The 20,836-nt window shown below is 38.8% G+C and overlaps 1 protein-coding gene and 1 non-coding gene across 3 annotated transcripts; both read right to left on the reverse strand.

Annotated features, from left to right (window-relative positions):
* Nucleotides 1-2,505: 2,505 nt before the first annotated feature.
* On the reverse strand, nt 2,506-2,612 carry LOC115930507 (U6 spliceosomal RNA). The gene has a single exon (XR_004067138.2). It is a non-coding gene; the product is annotated as a U6 spliceosomal RNA (small nuclear RNA).
* Nucleotides 2,613-4,846: 2,234 nt separating this feature from the next.
* On the reverse strand, nt 4,847-20,834 carry MZT1 (mitotic spindle organizing protein 1). Of its 2 annotated transcripts, XM_055360195.2 has the most exons (4): nt 20,684-20,802; nt 12,153-12,298; nt 7,500-7,555; nt 6,681-6,817 (listed from the first exon to the last, which is right to left on the reverse strand). In XM_055360195.2, exons 1-3 carry the CDS (start codon nt 20,748-20,750, stop codon nt 7,523-7,525), a joined length of 246 nt encoding a protein of 81 aa, XP_055216170.1. In that variant the 5' UTR covers nt 20,751-20,802; the 3' UTR covers nt 6,681-6,817; nt 7,500-7,522. The 2 variants fall into 2 exon arrangements, with proteins under 2 accessions (XP_004054639.1, XP_055216170.1); XM_004054591.4 differs by lacking the exon at nt 7,500-7,555 and having other exon boundaries at nt 4,847-6,817; nt 20,684-20,834.
* Nucleotides 20,835-20,836: the final 2 nt, after the last annotated feature.

Genomic DNA, 20,836 nt, shown 5'->3' on the forward strand with positions numbered 1-20,836 from the left:
AGTGTACATCTGGCGATTTACTGCTTTAGGTAATCAGAGGTCATAGTGTGGACCGCTTCTGATATAACATGCATGCATGTTCACTCAGCTTCTGGGGAGCCATAAGATACCTCAATATTCTGGCCTTTCGGCCGGAACTGCCATCTTCCAATAATTCGCCAAAATGACAAACACAAAGGGAAAGAAGAGAGACACCTGATATATGTTCTCCAGGCCTTTTAGAAAACATGGAGTTGTGCCTTTGGCCACGTATATGCGAAATCTACAAGAAAGGTGATATTGTAGACATCAAGGGAATGGTTACTCTTCAGGTGTTACCATGGCGAAACTGGAAGAGTACAACGTTATCCAGCAGGCTGCTGGCAGTGTTGTCAACAAACAAGTTAAGGGCAAGATTCTTGCCAAGAGAATTAAGAACACATTAAGTACTCTAAGAGCTGAGACAGCTTCTTGAAACATGTGAAGGAAAATTATCAGAAAAAGAAGCCAAAGAGAAAGGTACCCGGGTGCAACTGAAGTGCCAGCCTGCTCCACCCAGAGAAGCACACTTTGTGAGAACCAATGGGAAGGAGTCTGAGCTGCTGGAGCCTATTCCCTATAAATTCATGGCACAATAGGTGTTAAAATAAAAGACCTCTGGACTGCTAAAAAAAAAAAAAAAAAAAAAATCTGCCCTATTCTAATGGACAGTGTCACTTGTTAACAGATTTCCTGAGACTGCTATTTAGGGCTGTCACATGCACCATCTTTTTTTTTTTTTTTTTTTAATTAAAGTTCTAGGGCACATGTGCACAACATGCAGATTTGTTACATATGTATACATGTGCCATGTTGGTGTGCTGCACCCATTAACTCGTCATTTACATTAGGTATATGTCCTAATGCTTTTCCCTACCCCCTCCCCCCACCCCAAGACAGGCCCTGTTGTGTGATGTTCCCCTTCCTGTGTCCAAGTGTTCTCATTGTTCAGTTCCCACCTATGAGTGAGAACATGTGGTGTTTGGTTTTCTGTCCTTGCGATAGTTTGCTGAGAATGATGGTTTCCAGCTTCATCCATGTCCCTACAATGGACATGAACTCATCCTTTTTAATGGCTGCATAATATTCCATGGTGTGTATGTGCCACATTTTCTTAATCCAGTCTATCATTGATGGACATTTGGGTTGGTTCCAAGTCTTTGCTATTGTGAATAGTGCCACAATAAACATATGTGTGCATGCATCTTTATAGTAGCATGATTTAAAATCCTTTGGGTATATACCCAGTAATGATGACTGGGTCAAATGGGATTTCTAGTTCCAGATCCTTGAGGAATCACCACACTGTCTTCCACAATGGTTGAACTAGTTTACAGTCCCACCAACAGTGTAAAAGTGTTCCCATTTCTCCACATCCTCTCCAGCACCTGTTGTTTCCTGACTTTTTAATGATCGCCATTCTAACTGGTGTGAGACGGTATCTCATTGTGGTTTTGATTTGCATTTCTCTGATGGCCAGTGATGATGAGCATTTTTTCATGTGGCTGTTGGCTGCATAAATGTCTTCTTTTGAGAAGTGTCTGTTCATATCCTTCACCCACTTTTTGATGGGGTTGTTTTTTCTTGTAAATTTGTTTGAGTTTTTTGTAGATTCTGGATATTAGCCCTTTGTCAGATGAGTAGATTGCAAAATTTTTCTCTCATTCTGTAAGTTGCCTGCTCACTGTATGGTAGTTTCTTTTGCTATGCAGAAGTTCTTTAGTTTAATTAGATCCCATTTGTCAATTTTGGCTTTTGTTGCCATTGCTTTTGGTGTTTTAGACATGAAGTCTTGCCCATGCCTATGTCCTGAATGGTATTGTCTAAGTTTTCTTGTAGGGTTTTTATGGTTTTAGGTCTAACATTGAAGTCTTTAATCCATCTTGAATTAATTTTTGTATAAGGTGTAAGGAAGGGATCCAGTTTAGCTTTCTACATATGGCTAGCCAGTTTTCCCAGCACCATTTATTAAACAGGGAATCCTTTCCCCATTTCTTGTTTTTGTCAGGTTTGTCAAAGATCAGATGGTTGTAGACATGTGGTATTATTTCTGAGGGCTCTGTTCTGTTCCATTGGTCTATATCTCTGTTTTGGTACCAGTACCATACTGTTTTGGTTACTGTAGCCTTGTAGTGTAGTTTGAAGTCAGGTAGCATGATGCCTCCAGCTTTGTTCCTTTGGCTTAGGATTGTCTTGGCAATGTGTGCTCTTTCTTGGTTCCATATGAACTTTAAGGTAGCTTTTTCCAATTCTGTGAAGAAAGTCATTGGTAGCTTGATGGGGATGGCATTGAATCTATAAATTACCTTGGACAGTATGGCCATTTTCATGATATTGATTCTTCCTATCCATGAGCACAGAATGTCCTTCCATTTGTTTGTGTCCTCTTTTATTTTGTTGAGCAGTGGTTTGTAGTTCTCCTTGAAGAGGTCCTTCACATCCCTTCTAAGTTGGATTCCTAGGTATTTTATTCTCTTTGAAGCAATTAAAAATATGGAACACTTCACGAATTTGCGTGTCATCCTTGTGCAGGGGCCATGCTAATCTTCGCTGTATCGTTCCAATTTTAGTATATGTGCTGCCAAAGTGAGTACCACATGCACCATCTTTTTTACAACATTTACAATACTCCAGTCTGGTATATATGAGCCCAACAGTGAACTTCATAAAAGAGAGATCTTTTTGTTGTTAGAACTGGGTTTCTCAAGTATAGCACCTCTGGAAAGGGAATGACTTTAACCTGTTATTTATTTACATTGTTGTAATTAAAAAGCAGTAATATAGATCTGCTGAGATGCTACAAAACTTCACCAGCCTACCATCATCAACGGTATATTCCCTAAGAATGGGACAATCCTGGGAAAGAGAAGCATCTGTCACTAGTCTTCTATTAAATTCTCAGCATGTACATCCAGAGCTTCGACTACCACTTTGGCCATCTGATTTTCAATCTCCCTCTCCAGTTGTGCCTCTTCATCCCATGAGATGATGTATAGTAACAGGCACTAAGGTGTGTGGGCTCCAGACTCAATTTACCAGGGTTCAAATCCTGGCTCTACCACTTCTGAGATTTAAGTTGTATACCACTTTGTGCCTCAGCTTCCTGACCTATAATAGGATGATGCTATCTATCTCTTGTGGTTGCTGTAAGCCTAAAGGTTAAACAATTTGATCTATTAAAAGCACCAAAACCAGTGCCTTGCATGCAGCAAGTTCTCAATGTTAGTTATTTTCAACCGCGTGGTACATGCTGTTTCCTGGATGCCCAGTCTATCCATTCATTCAGCCAACATGTATTTATTGAGCATTTATTATGTGCTAGGCACTGTTCAAGATACTTTACACCAGTGGCAACACAGAAATATCCCCACCCCTGTGAGACTTTCAGGTAGAGGTATACTTGTTTATATTAATAGATATAACTAAGTAAATTGTATACTATGTTAAGAGAGTGGTAATGCTGTAGGACAGAAAAATGGAGATGGGCAATGGTCTTTGGAAGATTGGCAAGGTTTAAGATTTAATATATATGTTAAACACAATATTCTTTAAATAAAAAATCATTTTTTTCCGGGAAAATTATATTCCCTTCTTGATTTCCATTTGCTGATAATATCTTTGTTACCCAGGCTTAGAAACTCAGTCACCTTATTTTCTTTTCTATTTTCCCCATAACCTGCCATTAAGTCCCATGTTTATTTTTTGTAATGTCTCTTGAACCTACCCAGATGTGAGCATTGAGGCCTGAGTTACTCAGTAGTGTTCTAACTAGTCTCTGCTTCTAACCTCTCCCTGCTCAAATCAAGCCTACATGTCACTAGCAAAGCAACTCCCAAAAAAAGCTTGACCATGTCCCCTTCTTTCTCTAATCCCTATGGAATTAAAGTCAAACTTTAAAAAAATGTTTAAAAGCTGGCAATTCCACTGCTGGGTATACACTCCAAAGAACTGACAAGGACCTGAACAGTTATTTGTATACCAATGCCCATAACATTGTGGCTATTGTGAATAGCCTTTTCAGAATAGACAAAAGGTAGAAACAACCCAAATGTCCACCATATATATAAAAGAATACCTGTCTCCCATGTATATATATGAGAGACATATTCATCCTTAAAGAGGAAATCTGGATACATGTTATAACATGGATAGATCTTGGAGACATGCTGCGTAAAATAAGACGAACACAAAAGGACAAATATGATTCCACTTATATGAGATATCCAGAATAGTCAAATTCATTGACAAAAAAGTAGGAAACTGTTTACTAGGGGCTGGGAGGAGGAAGCAATGGGGAGTTACTGCTAAACAGGTACAGAGTTTCAGTTTGGGATAATAAGAAAGTTCAAGAGATGGACAATAGTGATAGTTACAATACAGTAAGAATATTCTGAATGTCACAGAACTATGAAACTTAAAAATGGTTAAAAAGGGCAGGGCATTGTAGCTCATGCCTATAATCCCAGCACTTTGGGAGGTTGAGGCAGGCAGATCACCTGAGGTCAGGAGTTTGAGACCAGCCTGGCCAACATGGTGAAGCCCCGCCTCTACTAACAATACAAAAAATTAGCCAGGTATGGTGGCAGGTGCCTGTAATCCCAGCTGCTCGGGAGGCTGAGGCAGGAGAATCATTTGAACCCAGGAGGCGGAGGCTGCATTGAGCCAAGATCATGCCAATGCACTCCAGCCTGGGTGAGAGAGTGAGACTCCATCTCAAAAAAAAAAAAAAAAAGGTTAAAATGGTAAATTTTATGTTCTGTATCTTTTGCCCTATAGAAACACAAGTTGAATTAACAAAAGCATATATTAAAACAAAAGTACAGGCCAATACCACCAAAATGGTTTTATTTTTGTCACTGACAACAAGCACAACACTGCAATTGTATCATTATTTTGTTTAGTTTCTTAAATATTACTTAAGTATGCATTAAAAATGTTTACATTTTAAAAATGTGACACTTTAAAGAAGTCCTCTGTAAACACAATCCCTTCTCAATATATTTTCCTGCTTTGTTTCATACATAAATAACTTAATCTACAAAGTCATAAATAATACTATCAACTCTTATGTCCTGGAAGTATATACAAATTTTGGAGTTTGACAAAAGTGTTCTTTATGATTTTATAAATAACACATAGTATTTGTAGTGTTGATTATCAATCAAATGACTTTTTACAAATTCCTACTGTCTCCTCAACCTGTTCTACCAGTAACAGATCTTCCAGTTTACTTGGTAAAGATGCCAGGCATTTAAAAAGTCAAAATGGTCAAAATTCTATATTAAAAAAAAAAAGGCAGAGAAGGTTGCTATTTAAATATTACTAAATCTTAATAAAACCACTTCAGCTTGTCTGAAAAACAAAAAATGCTACTGAAGAGTGAATGCTTGTACAATCATATAAATGGTACCCAATAAAATCTAAAGTTTAAGAAATAATAAAATCAGATGAAATCCATATTAGTTTTGCAAAAAAACTCCACTGAGATTCTATTACAGGAACAGAATCAATACTATTCTACATTTTCTAAAATTTATTTTTAATCTTCACTTTGATGAGTTAAAATTTTAAAGGCAAAAATAATGACAAACAAAACAATTCTGAAAAGCCATACTTATAATCCTTGACATCAAGATGTTAAGAAGGTTTTTTAAAAAAAAGCCATACTTAAGATTCCTAATATAGAACATTTGATTGTTTAGTTTTGTTTAATGACTGGAAATCCTTATTTCTTCAAAAAATAGCAAGTATCTTTTGAAACACATCACCCATCTAATAAGATTGTTTAGTTTTGTTTAATGACTGGAAATCCTTATTTCTTCAAAAAATAGCAAGTATCTTTTGAAACACATCACCCATCTAATAATTTATTAAATAACCATTCAAGATTTATTAGGTAAGCACTAAAATTACTTTTATGTAATAAAAGTAAATAGGAATTTTGCATGTTTGCTGTTTCATTTCACAAATTTTTTTATTCCTTTATTTATAGGATATAAAACTTTAAGAAAACATTCTCAACTAACATTCTCATTAGATGTAAATGATTCAAATTACAAATAATACTAACCTAAGCATTGTCATTACTTTTAAAATCCAAGTTTCTCAAAGTTTGATTTTTTACTCAATACAAAAATGACCTGGTTCACACTATTAGCTGCCCAACAAACTGTTTAAAAAACTAAATATTCTTTGCTCAAGAGTAGATTACAAGAAATGTTTTCCATGCTCTTATTTCAAAAAACAAGATTCTGATATACATAATGAATCTAAATAAAAATTCACAAATGGTGGCTGAAATCCTGTCAACTTTCAGCCCAATACAATATAAATCCACAGTTATAATGCATAAACAATTCAAAATTAAAGTTTATAATGGAAATGTCAACAAGTCATAACTACTACACATTACTACTGATGGGTTCCACTATACTTCAACCTGGCACAGCAGATGTGCACATCTGATAGATAGACTGCTTAGAAAATTAAAGCTATCAGAGCTATAAATAAGGAATACATAAATATGAACATAGCAATGCCAAAGCATTAGAGCTGTTAAAAAAAGTGAATAAGATGTGATGTAAACACATCTGATAGTTCTCTCTGTAAGCCACTTTCCACTGATTTATAAAGCTATGGTTTTATAATTCTTTCAAAAAGTAAAATTTTTCTACACTGCTGCATGCAGTAATTTCATTGTACATTCTCAACTACAATGCAATCTTCAAATCCTCTTGCAGAGCTTGACATATCTCATCAGAATTTCTCCAGAAAGTCAGCTGGTCATATTTTCAGCAGCCTAGAACAAGAAAGTAAGATTCATTACAATAAAACCATGGAAAAAGAGGCATCATGAAGATAAATTTGTCAATACTGCACTGTCATTAACAAACAACTATTCCCCATAAAACAGAATCACTTTTATCACAGTAATGCAGTGCTTTTCATGTTTTGCTATACATCAGGACTACCTTTTAAATGTACAGTTAACAGTCCACAGGCTAACAGTGGAAAATAGTTATATCACCTAAAATAATAGTTAAGAGCACAAAAAACATACTGCTACTTGAAACATTAACCTATGGCAGACCTGTTCCCACAGACTTCATTAGTTTGTCTGTTTCTGTGTGTTTTATTCTAGTAATAGGGATTAAAAATGAAGAAGACCTTTCATGCTACAAGGCAGAGAGAACAAGACCAAAAGATGAATAATGAACATCTTATCTAATCCTGTCTCATCTACATCCCTAACTACTACTCTTTCCCAGGTGATTCTGAAGAAATTCCAAGATACCATATCATCAATAAATACTTTGATACATTATTTCTAGAGACTTAAACAAATCACCATACTATTATCCTACCTAAAAAATTTCTTAACATCAATATAAAAAGATATAATTTTAAATAAGTTTAATTTTAGAAATATGTATTAGTATTTTAATTCATTTACCTTTCTAACTCCTTTTTATAAGACCTACCTACACAGGGACACATCGCAGATTTACACTAAAGTATTAGTAACAGTACAGGACATCTGTAAGAGAAAGGGCAAGCCTTAGTCCACAGGACTCCACCATAATGGTATAACTTAAGACACTGGGGTACTAAAATAGAAGATACAGGAAAGTAGGTTTTGCTCAGAACTTCTCAAATTACAATATGTAGATGACTGCTTACACATAAATCCTAGAACTAAGGAGATAATATAAAAATTCAATGTCAATAAAGAATCACTAATCAAATGCACTTAATTAACAATCCTATTTATGCTGTGGGAGATATGTATAAAGTGGCCTATTTATGGCTGTTGAGTAACTTATGTAATTAGGGAGATACATAGCTAGCTACTTTTACTATAAATGACTTAGACCACATCAATATACAAATCTGTGAAAGTAAAAAGCAAAAAAATTCACAAAAAATAGTTACTGTTTTCTAAATAGTCAACCAAAGAGCAAAAGAAAAAAGTAATGTCTCAGACCAACAGTTTTTTGCAACAGTTCAAGATACCCTTGATTTGTTATCCTACATATTCCAAAAAAGAGACAATAAATACCATACAGTTAAATTCTAAATACCAGGAATTCTAGATAAAGATAGAACACAGCAGGAACAATTTCTCTTTACCTTAATTTTAAAACTGAAAGAAATTAACAAACAAAAAAAAAATGAGAAAAAAATTCATGAGCAGCAACCACACAAGGCAAGGAGAAGAACCTTGGCTCACTGTCCCACATGCAGGACACACTGGTGGGAGGGGTATGCTCCCAAGGCCTTGAGCAGCTCTGCCCCTGTGGCTTTACAGGGTTAAGCCCCCATGGCTGCTTTCGTGGGCTTGCATTGTTGAGTGTCTGCAGCTTTTCAAGCTTTTCAAGCTGTAGTCAAAGGAGATTTTTTTGGAGCTTTAAGATTTAATGACTACCCTGCTGGGTTTGGAACTTGTATGGGGCCTGTAGCCTCTTTCATTTGGCTGATTTACCCGTTTTGGGATGGGAATGTTTACCCAATGTCTATAATCCCATTGTGTCTTGGAAGTAAATAACTCGTTTTAGATTTTACAGGCTCATAGGTGGAAGGGACTTGCCTTGTCTCAGAACTTTGGACTTTTGAGTTATTGCTGGAATGAGTTAAGACTTTTGGGGACTGTTGGGAAGGCATGATTGTATGTTGCAATGTGAGAAGAACACATGAGATCTGGGAAGGGCCAGTGAGGGAATGATAGTTTGGATGTGCATCCCCACCCAAATTTCACCTTGAAATGTAATCTCCAATGTTGTAATCTCCATTGTAATCTCCAATGTTGGAGGTGGGGCCTGGTGGGAGTTGACCGAATTCATCCCTCATGAATGGTTTAGCACCATCCTCTTGGTGCTGTACTCGCTAAAGTGAGTGAATTCTTAAGAGTTATGGTTACGTAAAACTGTGGCACCTCACTCTCTCCCTCTCTTGCTCCTGCTTTTGCCATGTGACGTGCCTTCTCCCCCTTTGTTTCCATAATGATTGTAACCTTCCTAAGGCCTCTCCAGAAGCAGATGCCACTATGCTTTCTATATAAACCTCTTTTCTTTACAAATTATGTGGTCTCCGGTTTTTTTGTTTTTGTTTTTTTTTAAGAGGAAGTCTTCCTCTGTTGCCCAGGCTAGAGTACAGTGGCGTGAATCTTGGCTCACTGCCACCTCCACCTCTTGGGTTCAAGTGATTCTCTTGCCTCAGCCTCCCGAGCAGCTGTGATTACAGTGCCTGCCATAATGCCTGGCTAATTTTTTTATTTTTAGTAGAGATGGGTTTCACTATGTTGGCCAGGCTGGTCTTGAACTCCTGACTTCAAGTGCTGTGCCCACCTCAGCCTCCCAAAGTACTGGGATTACTGGCTTAAGCTACCATGCCCAGCAGGTATTTCTTTATATCAATTCAAGAATGGACTAATACAGAGTCTACCATAAAAGTGAGGATAGTAGTTACTGGAGAGGAGAGCAAGAGAGAGGGGTTAGTGACTGGGGAGGGGGCAGAAGGGGGATTATCTGGTGCTGGCAGTGATGGTTGCATGGATATTCTCTTTATGATACATTTTAGCTCTACAAATGTGGTTTACCCTTTTTAGTTAGATTTAATAATCAAGAGATTTTAAAAAGCACAAAAACAAACCTAAAGAATAAGAACTCATTGGAAAATAATCTGAAAGATATGTAAATTGCATGTTTTAAATAGTTGTTTTCTTAAAGGTAAGAAAAAAGAGAAGTCACTTTGTATCAGGTATCAGAAGGTTTTATTTGTTTGTTTGTTTTTCTCCCCCATTGACCGTCTCTATGAGCCCATGTTTTGGACAAGTTTTAAGATGAACTAACTTAAAGTTTCAGTATTCAAAGTGAGTTAGTGCTATATAAAAAGGAAAATAAAATCACAAGCTTTTAAATCAGAAAGTCTGTGGAAGAGAGAATAGGACATGTTTTTAGTTGCCAATCTGAGTAATTAAAAGGTGGTTAATTTGAATTTGAAAAAAGGTAGCCCTCTGGGAACCTGGTGGCAGCAGCAGTCCCCTGGTCTCTGAGGCACTCTTGGAGTCACTTTTTCCTTTTCTTGAAGGATAACACATGGGCCCTCAGCCAAGCAGCTCTATCAGCCAGTTTCCTGTCTAAACAATCCCACTAATCTGACAGCCTTCTTTCACTTCATCCTGTCCAAGCTGGCAGTGTTTGTGCTGAGATGGTTGAGTGGCTCTATCACATACCTAATGTCTTCACAAAAGTGTAGCCACACTCTTAGCCCTGTCTCCAGAACATGTTATTCAGACAGGCTGAGAATTTTCTAAATTCTCAAATGCTAGTTCCTTTTCTCTTAGCAGGTCCTTACTCAATTGCTCATTTGTGTCACATTATTAAGCAGCAAAAAGAAATCAGGCTACACCTTCCACAATTTGCTTGGAAATTTCCTCAATGAAATATCCAAGTTCATTGCTTACATATTCTATTTTCCTTCCAACAGTAGAACATAATTCAGCCACAATCTGTCACTTTCTTTTTTTTTTTTTTTTTTTGAGATGGAGTTTCGCTCTTGTTGCCCAGGCTGGAGTGCAATATCGCAATCTTGGCTCACTGCAACCTCTGCCTCCTGGGTTCAAGCGATTCTCCTGCCTCAGCCACCCAAGTAGCTGGGATTACAGGCATGTGCCACCACGCCTGGCTAATTTTGTATTTTTAGTAGAGATGGAGTTTCATTATGTTGGTCAGGCTGGTTTTGAACTCCTGACATCAGGTGATCCACCCACCTTGGCGTCCCATAGTGTTGGGATTACAGGCATTAAGCCACTGTGCCTGGCCCATTCTGTCACTTTCTAACAAAGACCACCTTTCTTTTAGTGTCCAATAAATGTTCCCCATTTCCATCTGGGTCTTCACTAAAAGTGCTTTTAACATTTACATTTCTAGCAACATTCTGATCCTAATGTTAGTCTCGAAAAAACTCTGAAGCTTTCTCTACAGTTCTTTTCTCTTCTTTCTGAGCCCTCACCAGAATTGCCTCAACATTCACAGTTCTACAAACAGTTCCTCTTGAAGGAAATCTAGTCTTTTTCTATCAAGCACCTTAAAACTTTCCAGTCTCTATCCAATACCCAATTCCAAAGCCACATCCTCACTTTTAAGTATTTGTTAAAGCAACACCCCACTTCCCAGTACCAAAATCTGTATCAGATTTCTGGGACTGCCATAATAAAGTAACCACATATTAGGTGGGTTAAAACAACAAAAATCTATTTACAGCTTGAAGGCCAGAAATCCATACCTATTATACATATTTAACCAAGGCGTTAGCTGGGTCATGCTCTCTGACAGCTCTAGGGGAATATCCTTCCTTGCCTCTTTCCAGCTTCTTGTGGCCACAGAAAATCCTTAACTTTCCTTGGCTATTTGTGTCCAAATTTCTCTTCTCTTATAAGGCCACCAATTATTGGGTTAGGATCTACCCTAATCCAGGATAACCTCATCTTAATTTGATTATATCTGCAAAGGCATTATTTCTAAATAAGGTCATATTCATTGGGACCGGGGTTAGGACCTCAACATGCCTCTTCTGGAGCAGGCACAATTTTACTCACCAAATAGCACAATTCTAAAAACAGACTTCTGGGAAAACATAACATGGTCCATGGTAGTAGTAATTTTTCTTTTTTTTTTTGAGACGGAGTCTCACTCTGTCACCCAGTCTGGAGTGCAGTGTCGCCAACTTGGCTCACTGCAAGCTCCGCGCCTCCTGGGTTCACGCCATTCTCCTGCCTCAGCATCCCAAGTAGCTGGGACTACAGGTGCCCACCACCACGCCTGGCTAATTTTTTTGTATTTTTAGTACAGAATGGGGCTTTACTGTGTTAGCCAGGATGGTTTCAATCTCCTGACCTCATGATCCGCCCAACTCAGCCTCCCAAAGTGCTGGGATTACAGGTGTGAGCCACTGCGCCCGGCCTGGTAGTAGTAATTTTTATGATATGAACATACACTATTGAGCTCCTGGTCTTCTAGTGGTGTTGCATGTTAGTTTAACCTTGTTTAACCAGGATGTTTCCCATAACTTCATCATTAATCATTTTTCTAAATAAAAGCATCTTTATTTAGAATGAACTAATAGGAATCTCCAACCTTCAGTGCTTCAGTAGCCTTGCGAAGCTCCTTAATAACCGATGATAAAGCTTCTGGGTTAATTCCTTGTTCACAAAGCCGTACACAAATAGACAGAGTTTCCATATCTAAGCCAGTATTCAAAATTCTTGAAATCTCAAGCAGAACTGAAAAAAGATACAAAAAAAAAACTTAAGGCTTACAGCATTTAAAAATATGCATATAGTACTTTCATTAATTTATATATCACTGCACAATACCAAGGAATTAGCACAGCATCCCAGGTTTTGGAAATCTGCATGTAATACTTTCTTGCTTTTACTTAGTTTTAGAAACTTAAATATAAATATAAACTTACACCTTCCCTTCACATAACTGCGTTTTACATCTTGCTATATATTCTAGCACTTGTTTAATATCTAACATGTATCCACCATACTTAGGATAATTCTGAACGCTTATTTTTTAGTATTCTTTTAAAATGCAGTTTAACTAGTTGCATATTATTCCATTTTATGGAAACATATACTTAACTACTCTGTTACTTTAAAAGTTAGGCTGCTCTCATGTTTCTCCCATTAAAATAATATTGGTAAGAATCTGTACATACTAAATTTTATTTCATTAGGATAAATTTCTAGAAGTAGAACTGCTCAGTCAGTAATATACATATTTAACTTGCTGAATTGACATACAATAGTCAAAAAAAGGTAATGTACATATTTAAGGCTTTAAAAGTGTTTAGAAACTTTTATAACAATTTGACAGTGTAATCATGTCTGTTGAATCTAATAATAAAAATGAAACCTTATATTTTTTAAACTTCATTTGTATAGTACTGCATTTTATTGTAGTTGATAGAACTCTTTGTCTTTAACATGAGAAGCACAAACAGAGAAACTTGGTTTCCAAAGTGATTTTCAGAATCCCTTCCATTACAGGTTGTAAGTACACCGGTTCCACTGAATTTTGTTTTATGATTGCTTCCCAGAGAGTATTTAGAATATTTTAAGTCAACTGTCAACATATTATCTATTGTTTCCTATATCATTTCCCCTTGGCATTATGCTTAGAAAGTTATTCCCCATGAAAAGATTATATCCACCAGTATTCTCTTCCAGCACTTTAAAGTTTATTTCCCAAAACCCCCCATAAGTATTTATCTCCCTAGAGTTTGGGTGGAAAATAGGATCTAACTTTTCCTCCCAGAAATGAGCCAGTTGCCCCAGTAAAATTTATTGAATGACCTAAGTCTTCCCCACCCAGTTGAGATGCCACGTTTATTCATAGTAAATTCCCATATACTTACAAATTTGTTACATGTCTATCTTTTGTAAGGGCAACCATTTAATTTCTAACTTTACATTGGATGTAGTAGGGTAAACATTCCGTTGTCATCTTTCATTTATATAAGCCCTTTTATTCTTTGGATGAACTGAACATTTTTCATCAATTCTAAAAACAAATTCCAACTGGATTCTGATTAACTGTATAAAAACTACATTATTATTTTGGGAAGAATGGACAAGTTATCAATATTTAGTCACCCATTAATTTAAGTCTAAGTCTTTCTGAAAATTCTTATAGTATTTATCATGTTCATGAGATAGGTCCCTCCCATTTTTTCCATATCAGATATTCACTTTCATCCCTAGAAGTTCAATTTGAGCCGGGCGCAGTGGCTCACGCCTGTAATCCAAACACTTTGGGAGAGCAAGGTGGACAGATCACCTGAGGTCGGGAGTTCGAGACCTGCCTGACCAACATGGAGAAACCCCATCTCTACTAAAAATACAAAATTAGCCGGGCAAGGTGGCACATGCCTGTAATCCCAGCTACTTGGGAGACTGAGGCAGGAGAATCGCTTGAACCCGGGAAGTAAAGGTTGTGGAAAGCCGAGATTGCGCCATTGCACTCCAGCCTGGGCAACAAGAGCAAAACTCTGTCTCAAAAGAAAAAACAAACAAACAAAAAAAGCAGTTCAATTTGAGTCTTAAAAAAAAAAATGTCTTCCATGCCTCTACTAAACTTTTTGGAGATATGGAGTATAGTTCTGATGCCCTTGTCTGCTAATTCTAACATCTGTGTGATCGGGGGGGTGTTCGTTACAATTGACTGAATTTTTCACATCATGGGTCATACTGTTCTGCCTTGCATACCTGGTAATCTTTGATTGGATGCCATGTACTTAGAATTTTACTTAGGTACCGGATAGTTTTGTATTTCTAATTCTTGAGCTTTATAATGAGATACCATTATCTGGAAATGGTTTGATCCTTTCGGATATTACTTCTTAGATCTGTTAGGCAGGACCAGAGCCCTGTTTAGCATAGGGCTAATTATTCCCCTTATGATTGAGGTAAGAATTCTGAGTACTGTATCCAATGTCTCATGAATTACAAAGATTTCCATTCTGGCTGGTAGTTACAGGCACTATCCTCAGCCCTGTGTAAGCACAGTGCACGGTTCACTCTAATCCTTCTAGATGGTTCCCTCCCAGCTTTCTGAGTACTTTCCTCACACATCTGCTAATCAATGCTCTGAATACTTAAGGGGGACACGTCTACAGATCTCCAGCATTCTTTCTGTGCAGTTCTCCCCTCTCAGGTACTGTTATTCAAACTCTACCTGCCTTGGTCTCCCAGGTCTTCTAAACTCCTCCTACTCACTTCAGTGTGTCCACTGGGTTCCGCCTGGGTTCTCCCTGCTATACTGAGGCCTGGAACTCTCTGAAGGCAGTGAGCTGGGGCAACCCAAGAAATCACTTTGCTTGTTTCCTGTCTCTAAGGGATCACTGTACTCTGATGCCTGATGTCCAGTGTCTTGAAAACCATTGTTCTGTATGCTTTACCTGAGTTTTCTTGGTTGTTTCAAGTAGAAGCATAAATCTAATCTCTGTTACTCCAACTTGGCTGGAAGATGACAGCTCTTCCCATTTTCATTTCTTCAGTTTTGATATTCCAATTTACTGATACTTGGCTCTTCAGCTGTATCCAGCCTGTTATTCATATTATCTGCTGAATTTATTTCAAATTTATTTCAATAGCTTTCAAGATTTCTAATTTCTAATTTCTCACCATAAACACTTGTTTTATAACTAAATGCTTATTTATAGTGACAAATTTCACAGCTATTGTTCCTGCCTTCATCTATTTAAGGCTATATTCTTAAACTGTATTTGAGATTGCTCTATTATCTCTATTTCTTGGAGTATAAGCAAGCAGCAAAAGACAGTGGTTAGGAGTGATCTCTAGAGCCAGACTACCTGTGTTCAAATTCTAGCTGCAGTATTTAGTAGGCAAGTTACTCTCTCTGTGCCTTATTTCACCATTCTCGAAAGTGAGGATAATAAGAGTACCTATTTTAAAGGATTAGTGTGAGAATTAAAGGATACACTTAGAATGGTATCCATTTGTTTTGCTGACACTGCCTTGCAGTCCTTTGGAATGGTGCTTGGCATACGGTAGGGCTCAATAAAAAAGAGTTCCCTGTTACTACCACTTTCCCTCTTTTTCCTTTTCCATGTTAGTTGCTCATGTTTTTCATCTACCTTAGGTGCTTTGTCATTCTTGGCTGAAAACTCATCTTCCATAGATTTATTTTAGGTGTCCTGGACTGGTGGCCCATTCTAAGATAGGAAGCCGTACCCTAGCTTTAGGCCTCTAGATCAGGCCTTGTAGTATTTTTGGTCCAGATCCAAAAAACACATGGATGGTGCTTCTCAATCTCTGGCTGTGACAAATGGCACATTTCTGACTCCCAGCTTCAGTGAGGCAGGGTAGCATGCTTTGTCAGGTTCTATTCCCGACAATCCCCTGCTGTGGTTCCCATCTGCTCCTTTCTTTTGGGGGGAAACCTCTCTCTTCCTTATCAATGGAGACTTCCCTTCTTGCTTTTGAACACGTCTATCCTGATAATTATATTTTCTTACTATGTCCTATTTTTTATATGCTTAGAGTTTCAGCAAGTGCTCAATCTACCATATTGAATCTTCACTTTATTTTTGACTGTCTTCACAAATGGATTCTACTTAGCCCTTGTACATTCTAAGTGGTTACCATCAGTATACTGGAACACTACATATTAAACTTTTTAATCACCAGTCACCTTGATGAATTCTATGATGCTTCTAACAGTTTTTCAGCTGATTCTCTCCCTTCTCTCTCCAGTTTCCAGTTTGTTCTCTTCATGGTAGACCCCCCACGTATAAAGGCTATGCTTATTCCTGACTTCATGCCTTTGTTCTTGCTTTTCTCCTCTGCCTTTTATCCTCCCTTCATATAACTCAATGCTGTTTTCTTAGTCCATCTCATTTGTGGTTTCTTCTTTAAGCCTTCTTTTCAAATGGACACCTATTTTTACTTCCTATTTTCACAAATCGCCTGTAATCAAAAACTATTTCTTTAGTGCCTACCATATGATCAGTACAGGTTGAACACTCCTAATCCCAAAATCTGAAATGTGAAATGCCCCAAAATCCAAAACTTATTAAGTACTGACATAACACCATAGTGGAAAATTCCACACCTCATATAATGGATCAAAGTCAAAATGCAGGTGCACAATACACAGTTCATTCAGCATCCCTGAGGAAAAAAACAAAATTACCTTCAGGCTATGTGTATAAGGTATATATAAAACATACAAGAATTCTGTGTTTGGACTTGGGTCCCATCCCCAAGATATCTCATTATGTATGTGAAAATATTAAAAAAAAAAAAATCTGAAATCCAAAACATGGTCCCAAGGTTTTTGGATGAGAGATAATCAACCTGTAACTATATGTATTTTGTGCCTATTATGCTACTGCTGCAAATACAGTTATGAACAAGGTATATATGGTCCCACTCCTCACAGATATTAGTCCAGGAGGAGAGATAGATATTAAAGTAATAACTGATTACAGATATAAGTAAAATAAATAAAGAGTGGAATACTTCTGAAACAAATTACAAGGGCACCTTACCAAGTTTGGAAGGACACAGTGTTTAGCAAAGACTTGTCTGAAGAAGTGACAATTACACTTAGACATCAAAAGTGAGTAGAAATCAACCAGACTAATACAGAGGCAGGAGGAAGGGTGATGGGTGAGAGCAAAGAAAACAGCTTGTGTGATGGTCCCTACACTAGAGGGAACTTGGTAAATTCACAGACCTCAACTGCTATTGTGAAGGCAATGTAATTAACGGGGTGAATGGGTATAAAATATGAGGTAAGTCCTAGTGAAGATCTCAGAACTGTGGAAAGCTACTGGATGATATAAAATAGGAACATAAAAAAATCAAATTTGCATTTTCAGGACTTTTTGGCTGAGTATCAAATGAATCTTTAAAAAGTCCAGTTATATCACAATTTTAATAAAAGACTGGTGGGTAGTACGAACAGGAGATATTTAGCCAATCTGAAATGAGTCAAGAATTGAAAGGGCTTAGTGAAGAACAGGAGGCAGAGGAGGTGAGAAAGCAAGACTGACTTCTAGATTTCTTTCTCAAATGTGCAACTGGATTGATGGTGGTAGCATGGACTGTTTCGCTGGTACTGCCTTGCAGTGCTAGTCAAATGGAATCTATATACCATAGATTCTCTTAACTCCCTTCTCTATAACGTGTTCCTTTTTTTTTTTTTTTGAGATGTAATCTAGCTCTGTCACCCAGTCTGCAGTGCAGTGGTGCAATCTCAGCTCACGACAACCTTCGCCTCCCAGGTTCAAGCGATTCTCCTGCCTCAGCCTCCCAAGTAGCTGGGATTACAGGCACCCGTACTTACTAGTACATATATATATATATGTAAAGTGGTGCTACAGGCCGGGCACAGTGGCTCATGCCTATAATCCCAGCACTTTGGGAGGCTGAGGCGGGTGGATCACCTGAGGTCAGGAGTTCCAGACCAGACTGGCCAACATGGTGAAACCCTGTCTCTACTAAAAATACAAAAATTAGCTGGGCGTGGTGGCGGGCGCCTATAATCCCAGTTACTCCAGAGGCCAAGGCAGGAGAATTGGTTCCCATCCCCAGCTTCAACCTGGGAGGCAGAGGTTGCAGTGAGCCAAGGTCGCGCCACTGCACTCCAGCCAGACTCGGTCTCAAAAAAAAAAAAAAAAAATAGTGCTATGATAAAGCCTCTCATAAGGAATAATTATCAAAATTAAAATTCAGATGCACAGGACGATTTTAGAGAATAAAAATTAAGGTATAAAAAGCAATCAATAGAGAGTACCTAACATACCAAAAAGTTGAAAAGCAAAAGAGGCAACCATACACAGTGGGTTGGGGGGGGGGTGTTGTTGAAAAGGCAAGACTATTTTAAGCGTGTAGAATTTTAGGGATATAAGGATGAAAGCAGAGATCTCATGTAGACCTTATTCTAAATAGGCAGAGATAGTTCTTTTCAGAGTGAGGTGCACAGATAATTTATTAATAGAAAGTCAGCCTGCTTCCTCCCATGTCTTTAACAAAATCCTTTCATTTCATGATCAAAATGCAAATGTAGCCAAGAGTTCTGCAATTCACATGACTTAAAGGGAGGTTCACAAATGCTGCCATTGAGGGGAGAAATGGTATTCAAAAAGTTTTGAAAATTTCATTTTTGATCTCATGGGTTGATTTAAATACTGTGTAACACCACATCCCCTCTCCTTCATTTTTTGTTTTACTTCACTTTTTTGTGTTCTTACTCTCTCTATAATCTTCATTTCACACCAAGTTTTCTCAGAAGAGATCTTGATGATGCAGCCAACACAAACCATCAGTTCTCAATTGTACATCAGTGATTCCACCAGAGAAAATGTGAGTTTTCTGTTCAAATGGGATCCTGCGGCCATATACATAAGGAACCTAAGTACAGCTAACCTAAGAAAATAGGCTAGAAGTGAGGTCTTATACTCTACCTTTTTCCAAGGAAATATACAAGATAGTAAATTTATATATATATACACACACATATATATATTCATACATAAATCCACTTACAAAATAAAACTATTAAGTGTTGATACATCAAAAAGGATAGAAAAATAAGCTGAATATTAAGAGTAACATTCTCAGAAAAACAGCAAGGTAGATACTGAACAAGTGAAAAATTAGATGCAAAGGCTCTAAAAGTGTAATTCTTTGAAAAGAAAACCAGAACCAGTGCAGAAAAAGCCAGCAGCCCCTCTGCAAGTGCTATATAAGAAAATGAGGCCGGGCATGGTGGCTCACGCCTATAATCCTAGCATTTTGGGAGGCCGAGGCGTGTGGATCACCTGAAGTCAGGAGTTCGAGACCAACCTGGCCAACATGGGGAAACTCCGTCTCTACTAAAAATACAAAAAATTAGCCGGGTGTGGTGGCAGGCACCTGTAATCCCAGCTACTCCAGAGGCTGAGGCAGGCGAACCCGGGAGGCGGAGGTTGCAGTGAGCCGAGGTTGCGCCATTGCACTCCACCCTGGGCAACCACAGCACGACTCTGTCTCAAAAAAGAAAAAAAAGAGCCTACGGTGAAGGAGAGAGAGATACAGCAGTGAGAATTTCATACGGTTATCTTTTAACAGAGACGGAAGCTGACGTGAGTAGACCCTGGAAAACGTCTAGGCCCACTGCAAATAACAACATCGATCAAACACTCATAATACAGGTGGATGTGAGTAAAAAGGAGACAAAGAAAGAACACTACGAGAGAGGCCATCTGAAATAATATAAAAATAATTGATCATCTTTGATATGTTTTTACATGGTTGTCTTATTTAAATCCTCACAACTCCTGGAGGTAGGGTTTTATTTTACGGAAAAAAAAAAAAAAAAACAAAAAAACTAAACAGGCTCAATGATGTTTCAGTATCTAGTCCAAGCTCACCACAGGGGCATAAAGTGCAGAACCGACATTAGAGGGTAGACAGAGGGTAACCGCAAGACACAAAATTCGTGTTCTGCAACGCTTGTGTAGGCTTCACACACAGGTGCCTCCGGGGCCGAAAACAAGCGACACCATAGCACTTGGGCACTGGTGTCACCCGCTTCAAGAGGAAACTAGGATAATTATGACCAAAGGGGAACTTGTTCATTCGCAGGATATTAAAGGTGCCTACTTAAGTGCGAAGAACAGGAAGCATAGCAGTGACCAAACACCTGGCCCCTGGCCCCGCCGGGATCCCAACCTTGGGGACCCCCGAAGCGCCCCGCGTGGGAATCGGGTGGGACGCGGCACTCAGGAGGGAACGGGTGTACTGGGTGGGGGTGGGCGTGGCGCTGTCACCGCAGGAGATCGGGCGGGTAGGGCGGACCTGGGACGCGGGATAGAGGGGGCGCGGCATTCGCGCGAGAGGGACGCGGTGCGCAACCGGCTGACTAGGGACCGCAACGCCTAGCGCGCGCGACAAACTACGCAGCGGTGGAGACAACTCTCAAGGGATAGGGCCATCAGCCCTGCGGCCCTGGCGGGTCCCTACCAAAGATTTTGGAAGATGCCGTTTGGGGCACTAAGGGGACCTGAAGTCCTCCCCAGGCTCATTCCCGCCTGGGGGCCTTGGCTCTGGGAAGGCAGGCAAGGTAAAGGGAGCGCAACGGACACTCACCGTCCATGGTCTCCCGCACCGCATTCAGATTCGCCGCCGCCGCCCCAGCACCGCTGCTACTCGCCATGGCTAAGGCCGAGGGAGGCGGGAGAAGGGCCTGACCCGGAACTGGAGCGCCTTCCTCTCTCCCAGGCAATCACACAGCGCGTCTCG

This window comes from Gorilla gorilla, chromosome 14 (genome assembly GCF_029281585.2).
Source record: "Gorilla gorilla gorilla isolate KB3781 chromosome 14, NHGRI_mGorGor1-v2.1_pri, whole genome shotgun sequence".
In the NCBI taxonomy this organism is placed as follows: domain Eukaryota; kingdom Metazoa; phylum Chordata; class Mammalia; order Primates; family Hominidae; genus Gorilla; species Gorilla gorilla.